Here is a 23,050-nt window from a genome sequence, read left to right as displayed (position 1 = left end):
TTCTGGTTCCATACAAATTTTAGGATTATTTGTTCCATTTCTTTGAAAAAAGTGGATGGTATTTTGATGGGGATTGCATTGAATGTGTAGATTGCTCTAGGTAGCATTGACATCTTCACAATATTTGTTCTTCCAATCCATGAGCATGGAACGTTTTTCCATTTCTTTGTGCCTTCCTCAATTTCTTTCATGAGTATTTTATAGTTTTCTGAGTACAGATCCTTTGCCTCTTTGGTTAGATTTATGCCTAGGTATCTTATGGTTTTGGGTGCAATTGTAAATGGGATCGACTCCTTACTTTCTCTTTCTTCTGTCTTGTTGTTGGTGTATAGGAATGCCACTGACTTCTGTGCATTGATTTTATATCCTGCCACTTGACTGAATTCCTGTATGAGTTCTAGCAGTTTTGGGGTGGAGTCTTTTGGGTTTTCCACATAAAGTATCATATCATCTGCAAAGAGTGAGAGTTTGACTTCTTTGCCAATTTGGATGCCTTTGATTTCTTTTTGTTGTCTGATTGCTGTGGCTAGGACTTCCAATACTATGTTGAATAGCAGTGGCGATAGTGGACAACCCTGCCGCGTTCCTGACCTTAGGGGGAAAGCTCTCAGTTTTTCCCCATTGAGAATGATATTCGCTGTAGGTTTTTCATAGATGGCTTTTATGATATTGAGGTATGTACCCTCGATCCCTATACTCTGAAGAGTTTTGATCAAGAAAGGATGCTGTACTTTGTCAAAAGCTTTTTCTGCATCTATTGAGAGGATCATATGATTCTTGTTCTTTCTTTTGTTAATGTATTGTATCACATTGATTAATTTGCGGATGTTGAACCAACGTTGCAGCCCAGGGATAAATCCCACTTGGTCGTGGTGAATAATCCTTTTAATGTACTGTTGGATCCTATTGGCTAGTATTTTGGTGAGAATTTTTGCATCCATGTTCATCAGGGATATTGGTCTGTAATTCTCCTTTTTGATGGGGTCTTTGTCTGGTTTTGGGATCAAGGTAATGCTGCCTCATAAAATGAGTTTGGAAGTTTTCCTTCCATTTCTATTTTTTGGAACAGTTTCAGAAGAATAGGTATTAATTCTTCTTGAAATGTTTGGTAGAATTCCCCTGGGAAGCTATCTGGCCCTGGGCTTTTGTTTGTTGGGAGATTTTTGATGACTGCTTCAATTTCCTTAGTGGTTATAGGTCTGTTCAGGTTTTCTATTTCATCCTGGTTCAGTTTTGGTAGTTGATACATCTCTAGGAATGCCTCCATTTCTTCCAGATTATCTAATTTGCTGGCATAGAGTTGCTCATAATATGTTCTTATAATTGTTTGTATTTCTTTGGTGTTGGTTGTGATCTCTCCTCTTTCATTCATGATTTTGTTGATTTGGGTCCTTTCTCTTCTCTTTTTGATAAGTCTGGCCAGGGGTTTATCAATCTTGTTAATTCTTTCAAAGAACCAGCTCCTAGTTTCGTTGATCTGTTCTACTGTTCTTTTAGTTTCTATTTCATTGATTTCTGCTCTGATCTTTATTATTTCTCTTCTCCTGCTGGGTTTAGGCTTTATTTGCTGTTCTTTCTCCAGCTCCTTTAGGTGGAGGGTTAGCTTGTGTACTTGAGACCTTTCTTGTTTCTTGAGAAAGGCTTGTATTGCTATATACTTTCCTCTTAGGACTGCCTTTGCTGTATCCCAAAGATTTTGAATAGTTGTGTTTTCATTTTCATTGGTTTCCATGTATTTTTTTAATTCTTCTTTAATTTCCTGGTTGACCCATTCATTCTTCAGTAGGATGCTCTTTAGCCTCCATGTATTTGAGTTCTTTCCAACTTTCCTCTTGTGATTGAGTTCTAGTTTCAAAGCATTGTGGTCTGAAAATAGGCAGGGAATGATCACAATCTTTTGGTACCGGTTGAGACCTGATTTATGACCTAGGATGTGATCTATTCTGGAGAATGTTCCATGGGCACTAGAGAAGAATGTGTATTCCGTTGCTTTGGGGTGGAATGTTCTGAATATGTCTGTGAAGTCCATTTGGTCCAGTGTGTCATTTAAAGTCTCTATTTCCTTGTTGATCTTTTGCTTAGACGATCTTTCCATTTCAGTGAGGGGAGTGTTAAAGTCCCCCACTATTATTGTATTGTTGTTGATGTGTTTCTTTGCTTTTGTTATTAATTGCCTTATATAATTGGCTGCTCCCATGTTAGGGGCATAGATATTTACAATTGTTAGATCTTCTTGTTGGATAGACCCTTTAAGTAGGATATAATGTCCTTCCTCATCTCTTATTACAGTCTTTGGTTTAAAATCTAATTTGTCTGATATAAAGATTGCCACCCCAGCTTTCTTTTGGTGTCCATTAGCATGGTAAATGGTTTTCCACCCCCTCACTTTCAATCTGGGGGTGTCTTTGGGTATAAATGAGTCTCTTGCAGACAGCATATCGATGAGTCTTGTTTTTTAATCCAGTCTGATAGCCTGTGTCTTTTGATTGGGGCATTTAGCCCATTTACATTCAGGGTAACTATTGAAAGATAGGAATTTAGTGCCATTGTATTGCCTGTAAGGTGACTGTTACTGTATATTGTCTGTGTTCCTTTCTGGTCTATGTTGCTTTTAGGCTCTCTCTTTGCTTAGAGGACCCCTTTCAAGATTTCCTGTAGGGCTGGTTTCGTGTTTGCAAATTCCTTTAGTTTTTGTTTGTCCTGGAAGCTTTTTATCTCTCCTTCAATTTTCAATGACAGCCTAGCTGGATAGAGTATTCTTGGCTGCCTATTTTTCTCATGTAGTGCTCTGAATATATCCTGCCAGTCCTTTCTGGCCTGCCAGGTCTCTGTGGATAGGTCTGTTGCCAATCTAATGTTTCTACCCTTGTAGGTTACATATCTCTTCTCCCGAGCTGCTTTCAGGATTTTCTTTGTCTCTGAGACTCATAAGTTTTACTATTAGATGTCGGGGTGTTGACCTATGTTTATTGATTTTGAGAGGGGTTCTCTGTGCTTCCTGGATTTTCATGCCTGTTTCCTTCCCCAAATTAGGGAAGTTCTCTGTTTTAATTTGCCCCATTATACCTTCTGCCCCCCTCTCTCTTTCTTCTTCTTCTGGGATCCCAATTATTCTAATGTTGTTTCGTCTTATGGTATCGCTTATCTCTCAAATTCTGCCCTCGTGATCCAGTAGTTGTTTATCTCTCTTTTTCTCAGCTTCTTTATTTTCCATCATTTCATCTTCTATATTACTGATTCTCTCTTCTGCCTCATTTAATCTAGCACTTAGCGCCCCCATTTTTGATTGCACCTCATTAATGGCCTTTTGATTTCTACTTGGTTGGATTTTAGTTCTTTTACTTCTCCAGAAAGGGTTTCTCTAATAACTTCCATATTTTTTTCAAGCCCAGCTAGTATCTTTAAAGTGATGATTCTGAACTCTAGATCTGACATCGTACTAATGTCTGTATTGAGTAGGTCCCTGGCAGTCGGTACTACCTCTTGTTCTTTTTGTTGAGGTGATTTTTTCCGTCTTGTCATTTTGTGCAGAGGAGAATAGATTAATGAGAGAACAAAATGCTAGCAGAGTAACAACATCCCCAGAAAGTATACTCTAAACAAATCAGAAAAGACCTGAAGCAGTGGGAAAAGAAAGGGAAAGAGAAAAAAGAGAAAGAAAAAAAAGAAAAAGAAGAAGATAAAGATAAAAACAAAAACAAACAAAACAACAACAACAACAACAAAAAACAGAATGTGATCAAATATGATCAGGCTGGTATATAGATCAGTGCCACACACTAGATTTGGGGTGTATTTTTGTCTTTTAGAAGAAAGTACCTCCCAAAATTTTAAAGAAAGAAAAACTTATATATGTACAAAAATAAGGGTTGATATGATGAAGGGATGGAATATGACTGTAAAGATGGAAATTATAAAAAATTTTATAAAAGGAATTGATAAGAAGTTGTTTGAAAAAAGAAAGAAGAGGATTTTTAAAAAAAAAGGGGGGAGAGGATGTGATCAGGCAGGGGAATAGAAAACACCATATACTAGAGATTTAGGGTATATTTTAATCTGTTAGAAGAAACTATCTCAAAATTTTAAAGAGAAAACAACATATATATAAGCCAAAAATACGGGTAACTACTATGAAGGGACAGAATATGACTCTAAAAATGAAAAATAAAAATGTTTTTTTTTTAAATGGATTGATAAGATGTTGGTTGAAAAAGGGAAAAAGAAAAATTCAAAAAAGAAAAAAAGACAGTTAAAAAAAATTAACTTTGAAAGACTAAAGAATCATGGTAAAAAAGCCATGAATTCTATGTGCAGTATTCCCCTAGCGCTGGAGTTCTGCCGTTCTCATTGATCGGTAAACTTGGTCTTGGCTGGCTGTTCTCGCTGATCTTCTGGGGAGGGGCCTGTTGCCGTGGTTTCCAAATGTCTTTGCCGGAGGCGGAATTGCCCCGCCCTTGCCCCCTCCCGGCTAAGTAATCTGCTCGGGTTTGCTCTCCGGAGCTTTTGTTCCCTGCGAGCTTTCCGTACAGCTTTGGAGGCGGAGAGTGAAAATGGCGGCCTCCCAATCTCCGCCCCGGAGGAGCCAAGAACTCGGGGCCCCGCTCCTCAGTGCGCCCCCGAGAAAAGCCGTCAGTCACTCCCGGCTCCCCGGTCTCCGGCCGCACTCCGTGCTCACCCGGCCTGTGACCGTGCGCCTCTGTCTCTGGCACCCGACCCCACGTGCAGTCTCCAAACCCAGCAGATCCCTGCGGTGCGCTCCGTGCGGCTCCTCCCAGAGAAGGAAGAGGAGTCTCCCCGGATCTGCCGCTTGTTGGGTCCCTGCTGGAGGAGCAGGGGCCCGACTGGGCCGCGGATCATGGTCAATGGCCACCCCGAGCTGAGAGCCCGCGCCTGGGCTCCGCCTCTGCAGCCGGCTTCCCTGCTCCGTTACCTGGGAGCTCTGCCACACTCAGGCACCCCCGGTCTTTCTGTGACCCCGAGCGTCCTGGGACCACACTGTCCTGGAGGGTTCCACCCCCCTCTTAGCCACCAGAGTGACGTCCCTCGGCGGAGCAGACTTCTAAAAGTTCCAAATTTGTGCTCCCCGGCTATATCACTTGCCAGAAGCAGCCGATGGAGGCCCCTCACCCACCGTCTATCCTCCCGAATATCGCCTCGGATTCACTTCTCCGCACGTCCTACCTTCCAGAAAGTGGTCGCTTTTCTGATGAGAGTTGTTGCTATTCTTTTCTTCAATCTCCTGTTGAGTTTGTAGGTGTTCAGAATGGTTTGATCCCTATCCAGCTGAATTCCTGGGACCAGACGAAGTCCAGGTCTCCTACTCCTCCGCCATCTTGCTCCATCCCCTTAGTTTGGTTTTGGACGAGTATTGGGGAAGAATAAAACTGAAATAGTTACTTTAAATTCCCGGTTCTCAGGAGATGTGTGTTTATATATGCATATGTGCACATATTTGGGAGTGATTTATGGCAGCTTGCTTTTTCTAGCCCAAAGGAGGAGTATCACTGGCATGGCTGCATGTGGGCTGGTTAGAGAAGGGAAAGATTGGGACAAGCCTGGAGAGGGGACAAAATAGAAGACACGGGGCTAGCCCAGAGCAGAGGACATGGACCAGTCTATACCTCTGGCAGAGCAATAGGAAAAGGAGTAAAACAAAGCTTTTCAAATATGTTCACCTCTCACCTGTTTGAATCTCTGGGAATGCCTGCTAATGGCCAAGATGAAGTTTCAGGGACTGGAATTGCCATCCCACCTGAGATAACCATCCCACCTCAGACAAAATGTAAGAAACAATGTTTTTTTTGAAGTCACTAGACAGCAGGCAACAAGGAACAGGACCCCTGAAAGATAGGAAACTTCCCGGCCATCATACAAGCAGAGGAAATCAGTGGCCAGCAGACTCCCTGAGTTGGGGAGCAGAGCTGAAAGTCTGGGGTCACTGAGGAGGCTAAGGTGTGCAGCACAGAATCCTGAACAGCAGATTACAGCATGGAGAGAGAATTCTGGAGGCCTGCAGAGGGTCCTCCTCTGGAATAGTCAGTGCAGTGCTGGTGGGCACATGCATGTGAGGCTGGGACAGAGCCACATGGTAGTGTAAGAAGGAACAGCACCTGGAGCTCACACAGCCAGACTGGGAGACTCTGTGTGGCTCTCACACTGCACAGCACATCTTCACATCAACGCCCGAAACCATCAAAGTGTTTCCACATAACTGCCTCCCAGAACAAAGCTCAAGAATATTTGTAGGAATGCAAAAATATCCATCACCCAATGAGGCAAAATTGACAGTATCCAGCATCCAATCAAATATTACCATTGCCACAAAGAGGCAGAAGGATATGAAACACTATATGCTGAAAATGAATCGAAAACCTCTCTAAAATAGACACAGATGTTAAAGTTGGCAGATGAGGATATGGAAACAGTTAATATAATTATATTTAAAGAATCCAAATATTACAGTGTATGTTCTGTGACCACAACAGGATTAAATTAGAAATTAATAACAAAATGATCTCTGGAAAATCCCAAATACTTGAAAACTAAATAATACAACTCTTAATCACCCATGGGTCAAAGAAAAAAAGCTCAAAAGGGGAATTGCAAACTATTTTGGACCAAATGTAAATTTAAACACAATATACAGTGTGTTTGCTGCTATAAAATCAGTACTTGGGGGAGAACCATGTAGCACCACATCTCCATAAAGAAGAAAGACTACATAGGGCGCCTGGGTGGCTCAGTCGTTGAGCATCTGCCTTCAGCTCAGGTCATGATCCCAGGGTTCTGGGATGGAGCCCCGCATCGGGCTCCCTGCTCAGCGGGAAGCCTGCTTCTCCCTCTCCCGCTCCCCCTGCTTGTGTTCCCCCTTTCACTATACCTCTCTCTGTCAAATAAATAAATAAAATCTTAAAAAAAAAGAAGAAGAAAGACCACAGATGAATGTCCTCACTTCCACTTTAAGAAACTAGAAAAAGAAGAGTAAAAATTAAACCTGGAGTGAGCAGAAGAAAATAAATCATAAAGGTCAGAGCAGAAATCAGTGAAATAAAAAAGAAAAAAGAATAAAGCAAAATCAATTAAACCAACGCTTACTCTTTCATAAGACCAATAAAGGTGATCAACCTCTAGCCAGACTTATCAGGAAAAAGAAAGAAGACAATTTATCAGGATCCAGAAAGAGGGACGTAATATCACTACAGATTCTACAGATAGTAAAAGGATAATAAGGCAACATTATGAACAACTTTATGCAATAGATGAAATCTTTGAAAGACCCAAACTATCAAAGCTCACTCAAAAGGAAATAGATAACCCAAGTAGCCCTGTATCTATTAAAGAAATTTAATTACAAGTGAGAAATCTTCCCCCACCCGTACACACCCAAAAAAACAAAGCACTGCCACTCATTCCCGGTGACTTCACTGGTGAGTTCTATCAAACATACAACATTCACCAAGCAGCACATCCAAATTTTCTAGAAATTTTGTTCAGAATTTCCTGAGGCGGAGCGATGACTCCCCAACTCGTTCTACAAAGATAATATTACCTTGATACCAAAACCAGATAAAGATACCAGAAGGAAAGAAAATTATAGAGCAATAGTCCTCACGAATATAGATGAAAAAAAAAAACAAAAAAACAAAACACCTAAATTGAAATTTAGCAAATCAAATCCAACTATATGTAAAAAGAGTAACATCATGTTCAAGTGGGGTTTAGCTCAACAATGCAAGGTTGGTTTGATATTTGAGAAAAAAGTCCTCATATTAACAAACTAAAAAAGAGAAAAACCCTGATAATCTCAATAGATACATTAAAAGAATTTGGCAATTCAATATCCATTTCTGATAAAAACTTCTGTAAAGTAGGAAAAGAAAAAACTGATAAAAGGCATCAATGGAAAACCCACAGCCAACATCTTAGATAATGATGGAAGAGCAAATACTTTCCCCTAGAATCAGAAACAAAGCAAGAATGTCTGCATTCTATTCAGCATTGTACTGGAGGTGCTAACCATTGTAAGTAGGCAAGGGAGGGAGGGAAGGAAGGAAGGTAGGAAGGAAGGAAGAGGGGAAGGAATGCATCTCTATTGCGAAGAAAAGAATAAAGCTCTTTTTACAAACCATGTGATAGTCTAGGTTAGAAAACCCAATGGGAACTATAGATAGATTCTAAGTTTTTTAAGTAAGTCTGACAATGTTATAGGATACAGCAGCATTACAAATACAGCTGTATTTCTAAGTATTAGTAGTGAACAATCAGAAATTGGATTTTTTAAAATAATAATTTTCAAGAACATCACAAATATTAATACTTAGGGATGAATTTGACCAAAGATGTACACACCACAAAGCATTGCTGAGAGAATTTCAAGAAACCTAAATAAATAGGTGGATAGCTCCTATTTTGAAAACTCAGTATGGCTATGCTCCCCAGATTGAACTGTAAATTCAGTGTAACCCCAGTCAATATCCCAGTAGGCTTTTTGTAGAAATTGACAGGCTGTGTCTAAAATTGCGATAATAATGCAAAGACCTAGAAAAAGATTCAAGTCGGTGGACTACTACTTCTTCAATTCAATACTTATAATAATGCCAGAGTAATTGAGACAGTCTGGTAACTGACATCAAATAGGTCAATGGAAGAGAATAGAGAACCCACAAATAGACCCATGTATTTAGAGCACTGATTTTTGACAAAGGTATAGAGGCAATTCAGTGGAGAAAGGACAGTTTGTTTTTGTTTTTGTTTTTGTTTTTGTTTTTCAAAAATGGCATTGCAGGGCGCCTGGGTGGCTCAGTTGGTTAAGCGACTGCCTTCGGCTCAGGTCATGATCCTGGAGTCCCGGGATCGAGTCCCGCATCGGGCTCCCTGCTCGGCGGGGAGTGTGCTTCTCCCTCTGACCCTCCTCCCTCTCATGCTCTCTGTCTCTCATTCTCTCTCTCGCAAATAAATAAATAAAATCTTGAAAAAAAAAATGGCATTGCAACCATTGGATATTCCTATGCATGATAATTAACTTTGATCCATACATCGCATAAGGTAATGTAACTCAAAATTAATTATATATCTAAATCTGAAACTGAAAACTATAACATTTCTAGATGAAAACATAGGAGAAAATCTTTGTGACCTTGGCTTAGGCAAAAATGTCTTGGATTTGAAACCAAAAGCACAATCCATAAAAAGGGCAAACATAAATTGGATTTCATCAAAGTTAAAACCTTCTGCCCTTCACAAGAGCATACCATTAAGAGAATGAAAATACAAGCCTCATACTATGACTACATATTGGCAAGGCATTTATTTGATAAAGGACATATATTTAGAATTCATAAAGAAAATGTAAGAAAGCAAACAAGTCAATAAATGGGCAAGATATTTGAATAAACACTTAAAGAAGATATACAGATGCAAATAAGCATATGAAAAGAAGCTCCACATATTGATCATTATTGAAACACAAGTTAAAACCACAAGATTCCCACTACATACCTACTAATATGGCTACAATTTTAGTAGAAAATGACAGTACAGGATATCGACAAGATGTAGAGCAACTGGAACTCTCAAGACCTATTAGTAGGAATGTAAAATGGTGCAACTACTTTGAAATGTAGTTTGGCACTTTCTTCAAGAGTTACAGCTGCACCTACCATGTGGTCCAGCCATCCTGCTCCTAGGTATTTACCCAAGAGAAATGAAACATACGTAAATACAAAGACTTGTATTCACATGCAATATTCATAGCAGTTTTATTTGTAGTTCCCTCAAACTGGAAAGTGTTTAACCTTAGCCTTTATTTTTTTTTAAAGATTTATTTATTTGAGAGAGAGCATGCCCTCGAGTCGGGGGAGGGGTAGAGGGAAAGGGAGAATCTTAAGCAGACTCCACGCTGAGCGCAGAACCTGACACGGGGCTCAATCTCACAACCCTGAGATCATAACGTGAGCCAAAATCAAGCGTCAGACGCTCAACCGACTGAGCCACCCAGGTGCCCCTAATCTTAGCCTTTAAAGCCATTGAAATATCTCCTTCGAAACTGTACAAATCAGGCTTTCTACAGTTGGACAGGAGGATGCAGGGCGAAGCTAAGAGTGAAAGTTTGAGCTTGTGCATTCACTCATTCATGCCATAAATACTGAGTACTCAGTAAGTTCTGTGCCCAGAGGAGGGAGTGAGAGTCCCACGGTTCATCCTCAGGGAGCCTCTCTGCAAAAGTGAGGGAGCAGGGAGTCTGGGACACAGGAGCAGACTGGGGTAGCTGACAAAACGAGGGGTGATTGCATCAGCCCTGACAAGGACTGGGGTCAGGAGAGCCTCTCTTTGGAGATAGTATGAACACCTGTTCCCGAAGGACTCAAAGCTTTCCAGCTGGAAAGGCGCATCCCCAACAGAGAAACCCCACATGCAAAACGTGTCCAGAGGAGGGAAAGACCCCAGCAGATCCCAGAAGCTAGGAAGGGCTCAGGGAGCCCTGGGGCCTAGGGGCAGCTGACGGCTCTGGCAGAGGTACCATAGCCCTCCAGTGGGTTCATACTTTCTTTCCTGAAAAAGAACTGGCAGGAGCAAGTCACTGGAAGTGTTTAAGCATGTTTGTGTTCCAGAAATGTTCTCCTTGGGGCAGTGAGTAGAATAGGTATCGATGTAGAAACCCGTGCGGGAAGAGTAATGGCAAGGATGTTCTTGCACTGAGCTCCTTAGCACCCGGATCTGTGCGCCCTGGGCCAACCCCATTGGCTCATCCAGATCCCCCAAGTAACTGTGGTTCTCTCTCTACTGCAGGTGCCCTTGCTCGTGTAAATCATTGAGAAGATCAGATTGTGGCAGAAACCCACCTGTGAGCCATCCACAGTCACCACTGGAGGACGCCGCGTGGCAGGGGGCATCGGGATTTGGTGCACTTTCTTGTCTACAGGCCAAACTCACACAATTGATTTTCAGTCCTGCAAAATGTTTCCAAGGGAGGGCGAGATGCTGCTCAGCCGTGCAGCTTGTTGTGTGCCAAGGAAACATGTTTGCCTCTGAATATTTAAAGTTGCCAATAAACTATTCTTGTTGGCAGGTTAATGGGGATATGAGTGCTGGAGTCCAACACTACACTGAATTATGGTGACCTTAGACTGATTCTGGACCTTTGAGATTTTACCACATAGAGATGGTTAAGACCATTTAGCTATTCGAAATCTTTTGAATTCTAAGGAAATATGTATAAACCAATTGAAACAATCTGAATGTAATACACTCTGTGATGTTTTGGTAGTAAGAAAGGAGCAGAAGATGACTGTTGCATAATGAAACCATTGGATTTTTATCCTACAAAAATGTGGGGTTACAACCTCACAGAGCGTCACAGACCATGATCTGACCAACTAAGCTTTTAGAAAATCAATGGTTATCACCCACAATATGATCACACCTGATGTCTGGACAGGCGTTTCTGATTCTCCGAGGGTGACAGTGACAGAGATCAGAAAGTCATTGGTGTGGACGGTGAGTGCCCCACTTTGCAGGCATCCCCAGTGGGCTGGGAAGTAAAATGAGCCCTTCCCACTCCGTCCCGGGAGGGCTGTGTATGGAGCCCGGTGACTGCCCTGAGAACCTTCCGAAATCCTGCACGGGGCCAAGAGCAGGGACACTGGGTGGATGTCTTGTGTGTCGCCATGATCAGATCAAAACTGTGCTGGTATTTCATGGTTTGGGTTCAGTCTGGGCGTGTTTACCCTATGGATCAGTGGCACCCCTGTATCATATGGAAGGCTTTTCTTAGCACCCGGTATTCTGCCACTGGTATTTATAATGTTTAGACACAGTGCTAGTTTTTCACTTCTCTCTGTAAAGCCTTTTGTTACATTGAAAAGAGATCTTTAAGAGATGAATAGAAATCAAGAGGAGTTCATGAAATAAAATCTCTATCTTAATGGAACAACAAATATAGTGAGATCATTTTAACATTTCACAAGTGTTTCAGATCAAGGCGTCACATAGAATGGAAACTTTACTCTGCATTGTCTGATGCTAGATGCTCACCTTCCCAGACTGGCAAGAGCATCAGCCTATCTCTCTTAAACCACATGTCTCTATGTGTCTTTTAGTGCCACAAATAAAAGAAAATGAAACTGTAGCCATTGTGTGAATTTCATGACTTTATGCCACAGTCTGTTTGGATGCCCTTATTCCAGAGTAGAAAGGAGAGATTTGGTCATTCGATGAGTAAATATTCATGACTGCCTGCTACACTCCTCTGGGCAGCAGAAAGCAAAACAGACAAGAATGCCTGTCCTCGTGGAGTTTACTTTACAGGGGAGGAGACAGACCATGAGCAACATAGGTAAGCAAAATATTGAGTATATTTAGAAGCTGATAGTGTGTAGGAGAAAATCAAGAAAAGGGATGTAGAGTGAAATAGGGTGATGAAGAGAGTCCTCAGTGATACAGTGATGTTTGAGTAAAACCCTGAAGGAAATGAGAGAGCAGACCATGGGTGGATGCATAACTGGCTAGGGAAAGAGCAAGTGCAAAGGCCCTGTGGCAGAATTTGCCCAGCGTGTTGGAGGAACCAGGGGGACAGTGTGAAACATGGGTGGTCATGCAAAAATATGGGGTTTTCCAGCCTCTGACCCCCTGGTCTTTGCACACAACTCAGTGCTGCATTTCCCAGAGCCACCTTGCTCCCCAGCCAGAGCAAGAGAGGAGCAGAGGCATTGGGCCCAGAAGTGGGCCTTGAGGATGAGAAAGGTTGTCCAGTCGAGGGCACCCCATCGCTGGTTCCTTTTTCTCCTGAGGGAAGGGATCAATTTTATACTAAATTGACTCTTTGTTGAAATTGTGTTATGTCCTGCATTTCCAGCTGCACTCAAGCCTTGGGTTTTGAGCTGTGGAACAGGGACCAAGATAGCCTTCTGGATCACGCTATAGTCTTTCCACAGTGTTTTCACAACTGTTCTTGGTTGTTCTCACTAAACCTGAGTGCTGGCGAGATGCCATTTTCCAGATGAGGAAACAGGTCCAAGAAGATGGAGCAGCTAATGGAGCAACTCGATTACATGCCTCTCATTCTAGGCTCCCCTATTCCTCCAGCACTAAATCTAAACTCCTCAGCCTAGAAGGCTCCCTGTGGCCTACGTCCCCTCCCTACACCTGTTTCCCACATCACTATGGAACCAGCACCAGGTTGCAGGATGAGAGCGCATGGCACATGCTCATTCCTCCTGTGATCCCCCTGCAAGAAATGTACCCCCCACCTGCCACCTGTCAGCAGGCAACCCAACCCTGCCCTCAAGACCCTGCTCCTGACGTGTCTGCTATGGTCAAGCCCTCCTCCCTGATACCCTGCAAGCTTTTCTGCCAGTTACCTCTGCCCTTCCCCCACGGTGCTCCTCACCTCTGCCTCACCCCTGCCTTTGTGACCACAGCAAGTAGAGCGGGCAGCAGGTCTGAAAAGGCTTCCCAGCTCCAGAGCACGTTGCCTGCATGCCCCAGGAGAACACCCGATTTAAAGCTGTTAGCCCAGCATCAACACTGGTAGCGTCCCCCTCGCATCCTAATGTCTTCATTTAGATGATAGATTCCATGGTCTCCTCTTGTCTGGTCCCGACGAGGTGTTGAGTAAATGCTCAAGGACAAAACGAGTGTCACCAGAAGCTGGATTAGAGCCCCAACTTTGCTCTATTCCATCAGGGTTTTTCACTTTTCCTCTCTGCCTCTGTATCACACACTGTACCCCAAAGGGAGCCCATATAGATCCTTCCAGGCTCCCCACAGGTAGGTGTCCACCCACCCACGTCTTCCAGCATGGCTCTCCGTGGGCCTCCAGCCACAAAGACACATCAGAGCTGCCCCACCTCCAGATTCGGTTTTTCCCCACTTCCTGCAACCCTCCGGTGTTTAAGCCTGTGGTACCTACTTCATGGTATCTCTTACCGGCTTCCAAGCATTCCAGCTTCTTAAAAGTTTAGCTCCTTGGGGTGCCTGGGTGGCTCAGTTGGTTAAGCGACCACCTTCGGCTCAGGTCATGATCCTGGAGTCCCGGGATCGAGTTCCGCATCAGGCTCCCTGCTCGGCAGGGAGTCTGCTTCTACCTCTGACCCTCCCCCCTCTCATGTGCTCTCTCTCTCTCATTCTCTCTCTCAAATAAATAAATAAAATCTTTAAAAAAAAAAAAAAGTTTAGCTCCTTGGGGCAACGGGGTGGCTCAGTCAGTTGAGTGTCGGACTCTTGATTTTGGCTCCGGTCATGATCTGAGGGTTGTGAGATTGAGCCTGTGTTGGACTCCACACTGGGTGCAGGTTTCTTACCTTTTGTCTTGGCTCAGGCTGCTATAACAGAATACCATAGACTGGGCATTAAACAACACTGACTTCTCAAAGTTCTAGAGGCTGCAAGTCCAAGATCAAGGTGCTGACAGATCACATGATGAGGGGCAGCTTCTCGATGTGTCCTCACACGTCAGAGAGAGAGATCACCTCTCTTACAAGGTCACTAATCCTATTATGGGGGCTCCGCACCCATGACCTGACTACCCAACTGCCCAACACCCGAACTACCCGCCAAAGGCCCCCCCTCCCAATACCATGACATTGGGGATTAGGGCTTCAACATTTGAATTTGAGGGAACACAAAGCTTCAGTCCTTAGCACCTTTTAACCTCTTTCTCATCCTGAGCAGAGTTAGATAAACAGGAGGCTTCATGGACCAGGGACTCTGGGAAGGGCAGACAGTAGGGCATGATACCCAACTCTCCTGGGGTGGTCCCACATCAACTCCACCCTTAGCAGAGGCCATGACCAGGAGCCCAACCTTGTTTTAAGCACTTGTTTTAACAGTGGGATAAGGTTCCTTGGGGTCCACGTGGCATCCTCGTCCCCACAGGCCAGCTGCCGGGGACTACCTCCTTCCTCCTCTGATGCTCTTGCCCTGTGATTCTTCTCTTCCCTTCTGCAAAGCAGGAACAGCCAAGCTCAACAGACCAAGGCACCTGGGGCTTCCCAAAAGCTAGCAGGATTCAACGAAGCAGAGTTCACAGACATCCCTGACTCCCTCTCCAGCACCAGACTGTCCCGTAAAATCTGCTTTCCCCATTTGACAGCAGAGCGGCAGCCTCAGGGACATCCAGCAACTTGCCCAGACTCATGTGGCTAGTGTGGGCACAGCTGGGTTCACCCTCACTGTGGTGAGCCCTCAGATCTGGTCCTCTCTTTGTTGGTCCCCAGCAGACGATACAGTCAAGAAGGAAGTGTCCCTGGTTAAGGAACTGAGGCATGGAGTGTATTCTATGATGTCATGGAGAGGAAATGTCCACTCCTTCTCAATCCCTGGATCCAACTCTGGATCCACCTGTCTACTCATGATCTTTATGGGTCCGAGGTCAACCTATGTGTCAAGGTGGGTCCAGGTCTGGGAAGCGGGGGCTCTGCTACAATTCTAGAACCAAGGATCTTGCTCCAGGACCACGACCGCAGCCCCCACCCTGTGACCTGGTGTCACATCAGCATGTGCCGGACAGCTCAGACCTGTGGGTGATCCCATTGATCCCAATTCTTTGGGCAGCCTTGTGAGCAGTAAGGGCCTCAGTGCTAAGCAATAGGACTTCAAGAACCAGAAAGAACAATGCAATTCCCTGGTGAGCAATTGCATGACCTGATTGAGCATTCCCGGGCACCAACTACTAGCTCATGAAGACACACACAGAAAGCCTCATGGGCAGGCAGGCTGGGAACCCGACTCAGGAAGGTGACCACCAAGGGCTACGGGATGTGGGGGTTCCCACGTGGGGACTCTAGCCCTGTGGGCCCTGAAGATGTGGCTCTGAGTCATCTGCCCCCGGAGATCTCCGAGAGAAAAACTGTGGATGAAGATGAGAACAGAGGGGCGGGAGAAAAATCCACCCACTACAGCTGGCTTGCTCCCCAGAGAGATCCAGCTATAAGACGGCGTAACTGAGATGCTCAGACCTGCTCGGGCAGACTTTATTATGCTCCTCTCATAGAAGAAGGTGAAGCTCAGGAAAATGGGACTTTCTGAAATGACATGGCTGGAGAGGGCCAGTGCCCCTGCTGCTCTCGGGGTGCCCAGAGGCCAGCAGGCAGCAGGCCCAGGTGTGGGGCCCCAAGGGGACACGGCAGTGGGCTGCAGCCAGTCCTGTGCCACACCCACCGCATCAGGAACATCTCCCCTGACTTAGTTTCCCTAGATCATGGGCTCTGGGGCGAATGTGGTGCACATTCCTGAGCAGGGAGGGTTTAGTTTTCTTCCCCATTTCTTCCAGATTTTCTTCACTGATTTGATCATTTAAAACGTAGGCATGGGGGGCGCCTGGGTGGCTCAGTTGGTTAAGCGACTGCCTTCGGCTCAGGTCATGATCCTGGAGTCCCTGGATCGAGTCCCGCATCAGGATACCTGCTCGGCAGGGAGTCTGCTTCTCCCTCTGACCCTCTTCCCTCTCGTGCTATCTCTCATTCTCTCTCTCTCAAATAAATAAATAAAATCTAAAAAAAAAAAAAAAAACGTAGGCATGGACCGTCCCTGTGTGTGACCCCAAGCCCGCCTGGGGAGGATCACGACTCTTGGTTGAATGGTGTCCAAGAACTCTGGTTTCCCCCCTCCCTGGCTCCCCTGCTCTTGTGTTCCCCATCGCTGACTCCACTTGAGCTTGGCCCCCAGAAGCTTCCTGATGGCGGCTGCATCTGTCTGCCCACAGCCCACCCTCCGTGGCCCCTGCGTGAGGACGGTGACTGTCCTGTCATGACCTGTCCCATCAGAATGGCTGCTTCAACTTGGGGGAACTGCTGAATGGTGTGACTGGTGGGGACTCCCCAGCCGCCTGTGGATGCCCCCTTGCCGCCCTCCCAGAAGCTGTCCAGGTCGAACATCGGACACATGGCCTGGCCTCTGAGATGCCACTAAGCTTGCAGATTCGGGCCCACACGAATCCTGGCACGGGGCACATCACAGGGCGGTTTGCAGGTGACTCTGGAGTGGGAAAGACCCAGGTGTGAATTCTGGCCACGCAGTCTCCCCCCCAGCCCCCAGAGCCACATGACAGGGACGGACCATTTAGCATCTGAGTTTTCTCATCTACCACATCGGCCACCGCGCAGTAAGGACGTCACGAGGGGGTAAGAAGTAAAGACAACAAACGTGCATGCTTGATACAGATCCCGGCACGCAGGAAGCCCTCAGTAAAGCTAGATAACAGGGTAGTGATGGCGATCGTTGTTAATAACGTGGGCTCCACGGCAGCTTGCCATGGATGGCTGCCTGGCATGTCACCCCTTCTCTGCGAACCTCTGCCTTCTTATTGGTAAAGCGAAGCACGTGGAGCTTTTCTGGAATTGTGGCTTTCGGGCAGAAATTCCGTGACACTTATGTCAGCCAGAGTCCCTGGAGACAAAGGGCCCACTCGGGTGGGTGCTCTGGGGGTTCATGCAGGGCCGGTTTGGGGAGGGTCTTTATCACTCCTCAGTCTGGGAGGGCAGGCGAAGAAGCAGTTACCACAAGCTGGCGAAGGTTCTAGATGTGGCAGGGGAATGAGAGATATGGCATTGGAGAGGGAAAGCAGCTACTGCCAAGCCATGGCCTGTTGGCAGAGGCCCTAAATCCTCCAGACTCTGCTTTCTGCCCTCCTGCTTCTTCCAGTGCTTTCCTTCCTCCAAACCCGACCAGAACTCATGGAGTGAGGAGGCCAAAAGCAATCTGTAATGGTCAGCCCCCCAGGGTATGGGCATGAATGGGGCTGTGCCCCTCCTTCTCTTTAAATCCAACCAAGGTGGGGAAAGATTGAGAGACGTTCTGGAAGAGCAAATGGAATATCCATCCCGGTGCCTAATGAGGAAAAGGCAAAGAAAACAAAATGTCAATACCTCATCATAACAGGGGTGTTTTAGGTGCAGAAGATGGCTTTTGATGAACAACAGTGAATAACTGAATTCAGTTTGGATTTGCAATTCTTCCAAGTGAAACAGTGTTGAATCTTTATCTGTACCAATTCCTGTTTCCTCCTACGTTATTATGACAGAGGAAATGTGCCTCTGCCTCTCTGATTTACCAAAAGTTAAAGTAATCATCCATTCATTTCCCTTCCTAAATAATGCATGTGGCCAAGAAGTCCAAAGCTGCTCCCAGTTTACCTTGCAATTAATAAGCTTGTCTGACTGTGGAGATAAAAAGCTAAGAGTCTCTCATATTTTAATCATTATGTTTCAGCAAGCTACTTTATTCCTGTCCCTTAAGGGCCTGAAATGAGCCAACTCCAAGGGGAAAAAATGTTTAAGATATTAGACAATATTGATGAATTACAGATTTATTACAAAGGGTCGTGATTCCCTAGTAATGTGGAATTTCCAGGGGCCCAAACAGGACCAGCTGGGAGATGCCAGCAGGTGTAAATTAGGCACCAACAATTTCCAATTAGGAATTGCATGGCCATGAGACAAATAACTCTGGGAACTCTTACAGGATTTTGAGTCTTGAGCAAAATCAGACACGAACGGGCATGAACAGGGCTGTACCTTTCCTTCTTAAATCCAACAACCACTGAAGGCCCTTATGTGAGAGGCACCAGGCTGCATGATAAAGAACCAAAATGTCAGAGCCCAGCCCCTCCTCACAAGGCGCTCGGCTTTGCAGGGGAGGGGAAGAACCCAGTAAGAGCTTGCTATAGCCCTGGAGAATGTAGGTCCCAAACTCCACCTAGAGGTGCCAAAAAACCTCCTGGAGGAGGTGACATCTGAGTTGATGACCAAAGAATGAGGAGTTAGCTAGTTGTTCGAGACAGAGCATGCAGTAAAGCCTGAGCAAAACAGAGGAAGGGAGAAATTTCAGATCATTGGGCTTCACAGGAAGACACGTGAATGCCTTGGAGTTTCCTTAGCCACAAGCAGAGACCGCGTCTTGCAGGATGTCTAAGCAGGGAGTGACACGATTAACTTACAAACCTCTCTGACTGCAGAATGGCGGGTGGATGGGAGAGGAGGAGGCACCGAGGAAGTAAAACCAGCAGGAGGGGAGCCCAGGTAAGCGCACCAGGGAGGAGGGGGGCAGGAACTGGCAGTTTGCCGGAACTCGGAGAGGGTTTTCCTGGCTACCTGCAAGACCGAGTTCATACAGGTCCTGGAAAGTGTCAGGAGCTGAAAACAGGCACATGCTCACGGAGACAACCCACACATGACCAACAAAGGAATCAGGGGTTAATAACCATAGACCCAGTGACTAAGTGTATCAAACTGAGGACCCACGGGCGCCTGGGTGGCTCAGTTGGTTAAGCGACTGCCTTCAGCTCAGGTCATGATCCTGGAGTCCCGAGATGGAGTCCCGCATCGGGCTCCCTGCTCAGCAGGGAGTCTGCTTTTCCCTCTGACCATCCCCCCTCTCATGCTCTCTCTATCTCAGTCTCTCTCTCAAATATATAAATAAAATCTTAAAAAAAAACCAAAAAACTGAGGACCCACAAAGCTTCCCATCATTCATACGTATGAGATGGACAGAATTAACGCAATCATAGGTTACGTTCTGTTTTCTATTATTGCAGGGGTTTTTTGTATTGTAACTATGATAGGAGTTTTTCCTGCATTCCCAGTATTCCAGAGATAACTAAGAATAGGCACTAGGTAGGTCAACTACCCACATCACCTTCTGCCAGGCCACGCATCACATGTGACAAAAACCCAGAAGGAATTCTTTCCTTCTTTCCCATAGCCCATCCATGGTGAAAATGCTCCATTTTGTCTCATAAAAACCAAGACTAACTTCATTCTGCCTATTTTTCTCCTCCTCCACTGCCAATACTCTAAATATCCATATGCAATTGGGCATATTTCTGGGTTTCCTCTTCTGTTTTACTGTCTGTCTATCCATGCACAAAGACACATTGTTATAGCCCCAGTCTTACTAATCAGTATTATGTTTGAATGTATGCAAGGGCTATCCCTCCCTCCAAAATTGCTCATTTTCAGGATTTCCTGGAAAGTCTAGATCATTTATTCTTCCAAATCAATTTTATTTTTTTTAAGATTTATTTATTTATTTTAGAGAGAGAAGGAAAGTGCAAGCAAGGGAAGGGGTAGAGGGAGAGAGAGAATCTCAAGAGACCCCAACCTGAGTGTGGAGCCTGATGGCAGGCTTGAGCTCAAGACCCTGAGATCATGACCTAAGCTGAAATCAAGAGTTGGATGCTTAACCAACTGAAACACCCAGGTGCTCCCTACATCAATTTTAAAACCAACTTGCTTAGCTTCAGGAAAAAAAAAGGTATTTTATTGAGATATCAATAAATTATAAATTTGAGAAAATAGACACATATACACATGTATATCCATTTGTCAAGTCTATTTTTCATTCTATAGTTTTCTTCATATGGGCTTTACACATTTTTGCTAGATTTTTCCTAGCTATTTTATTAAACGTTTGCTGTCATAATTATATATATTTGTTATATCATCATATCCGCTAAGAGATTTGTTTATATATATGAAAATTATTGGTGCTACCTTATAAATCATTTCATTATTTTTAGTAGTATTTTCCATCAATTCTTTTGGTTTGGCAGCTATCCAATGATGTCACTTGAAAATAGAAATCCGGCCCCCTTGCCTGGAATTGCATTGCTTGATGCCTCCAATACGGTGATAAGTAGTAGCGGAGACAGGAGGTATCCGTGCCCTCCCCCGCCCCCATTTTTGGTGGAAATGACTCCTCAGTTTCCCCATGAAGAGACAACCTATCTTACACTGAGAAGACATTTCCCATCCTGAATGTATTTGGGTGAGTTCCCCTCACATCTTCTCTAGTTTCTGCTTCATAAAAGATACCACTCCGATATTGAAAGCATAGGCATTCATAACTCTTCTATCTTCTTCACAAAATTTCACTGTTAGCATTATTAGTGTTTGTATTTGCTGTGTTCGGGTTTGTTTTGGGACATGCATTCTGCCTTTTCTGATACCCTCTTCATGTGGGTCACCTTGACATAGACCCACAGAGGCAAAGATTCAAATGCAAGTGGCTTATTGGGGAAGTGAAGAAACACTGGCAGAGGGTGGGAAGGGGTGTCAGGGAATGGTGGGCAGCCAATAAATGGCACATTATGAAACCACGGACGACAATGCACAACTGGAGCTTTATCCCACTTGGCAACCCCAGTGTCAGTGCCTCAGAGTTAGTCCATCCAAGGGGAGAGGGTGCCCGGGTGTACACGTACCAACTCCTGTCATTGACTGATTGAGGATGCTCCCAGAGGATGTGAATCGTCCAGCACTCTGGCCTGCCACATGGCTCACAGGCACCAGATGCCAGACAAAGACATCACGCAAAGAAGCAAGGACTGGGCGGGGGGCGGGGGGGGGGGATATTTGCTAGTGCAGGAAGGTTTTTAGGAACACAGAACGAGAGATGTGAGTGGGGCCCTGATGGATCAGTTCTCACCACCAGACCATAACTCTTGTTTCATTGTTATGTGTATGTGCCTGGCATATCTTTGCCTATAACTTTTTTTTTTTTTAAGATTTTATTTATTTATTTGAGACAGAGAGAATGAGACAGAGAGCATGAGAGGGAGGAGGGTCAGAGGGAAAAACAGACTCCCTGCCGAGCAGGGAGCCCGATGCGGGACTCGATCCCGGGACTCCAGGACCATGACCTGAGCCGAAGGCAGTCGCTTAACCAACTGAGCCACCCAGGTGCCCTTTGCCTATAACTTTTATTCTGAACTTTCTGAATCTATTTTAGCCATGTCTTAGAACGAGCAAAGAGATGGATTTTGCTCTGTTAGTTCATCCAGTAATCTTTTACTTGATTGTGTGAGTTAAGCCAATTTACATTTATTAATTTAACCAATGTGTCTGGCTTGTAATATTGTTTATGTAATATTTTTTAAAACACTTTATTTATTTGTCGGACAGAGAGACAGAGAGATTCGGGACTCGATCCCAGGACCCCGGGATCATAACCTGAGCCAAAGGCAGATGCTTAAGCAACTGAAGTTATCGAAGTAGATTTGCCCTCCTGCCTGAAACAACCAAAAACGGACAGAGTGAATGTCCGGCAATTAAGTGATCCCTAAAAGAAAGAAAACAAATAGATGAGCCCTACAGTTCCCAGGTTCTTGCTTTGGGAGCATTTCCAGGGAGAGGGGCAGGGAGCAGGAAGCCAGGCAGAGATGGGTGAGCTCCTTGAGTAGATGGAGCTGAGCATCCAAGGGACAGCCTAGCAACTTGAATTCACAGAAAGGAGTCTTAGGAAGCACTGCTACACAGAGGGAACTCCAGAGCCTGCAGAGGGTCCCCCCCCCCCCGGATATTCAGCTGAGTGCTAATGGGTGAGTGCATGTGAGGAAGCCTCCAGAAGCAGGAGCAAGAACCATCCTAAAGGACTAGAGGGACTCGCACAAGGCTGAGAAGGGTACCTGTCCCATTGGACATGCTGCAAAATCTTGTGTCTCACAAAGCACTGGGTAGCACATACAGAAGGGTTTTGCTTTGCTTGTGTGGAATTAGTCTAGAAATTTCAAGCTCCTCTATAGTGAAACATTAACTTGAAGTGGATCATCAACCTAAATGGAACATTCTTCTGGAAACTTTTACTTAGCAAATGACTTTGATACTGGTTAAAAAAAAAAAATCAACTGAGTATGTTTTAAAGATCTTATTGGCTTTAAACTATTCGTGAACCAGGCAGCATTCCATGTAGCAGATAGAAAGGGGCTCCAGGGACGCCTGGGTGGCTCAGTCGGTTAAGCGGCTGCCTACGGCCCAGGTCATGATCCCAGGGTCCTGGGATCGAGTCCCACATCGGGCTCCTTGCTCAGCAGGGAACCTGCTTCTCCCTCTCTCTCCCTCTGCTTGTGCTCTGTCAAATAAATAAAATCTTTAAAAAAAAAATTAAAAAAAAAAAAAAGAAAGGGGCTCCAGAGAGCTATGTAAAATGAAGGCCTTTTTAGCCTTCACAAAAGGTAGGGAGCAGGACAAGGTTATTAGCAATAGTGGATTTTTTGCAGCAAAGTCACGTTCCTCTGGGGGATGGCAGGGTCTAGCAGGCAGATTGCCTCTCTAGT

General features: G+C 44.9%; 1 protein-coding gene across 1 annotated transcript in view; it reads left to right on the top strand.

The window, feature by feature from the left end:
• The window catches only part of COBL (cordon-bleu WH2 repeat protein), a 279,447-nt gene extending 266,093 nt beyond the window's left edge, over nt 1-13,354 (top strand). The window contains exon 15 of the mRNA XM_035026491.1: nt 10,789-13,354. Within this exon, the coding sequence (XP_034882382.1) occupies nt 10,789-10,806 (18 nt within the window). The 3' untranslated portion in view covers nt 10,807-13,354. The remainder of the gene's footprint in view (nt 1-10,788) is intronic.
• Nucleotides 13,355-23,050: the final 9,696 nt, after the last annotated feature.

The sequence above is a fragment of the Mirounga leonina genome, unplaced genomic scaffold (assembly GCF_011800145.1).
Source record: "Mirounga leonina isolate KUSES-001 unplaced genomic scaffold, KU_Mleo_1.0 Mir_199, whole genome shotgun sequence".
NCBI classification, from domain to species: Eukaryota; Metazoa; Chordata; class Mammalia; order Carnivora; family Phocidae; genus Mirounga; species Mirounga leonina.
Note: the sequence above shows the minus strand (reverse complement) of the source record. Positions and strands in the feature narration are given on the sequence as shown.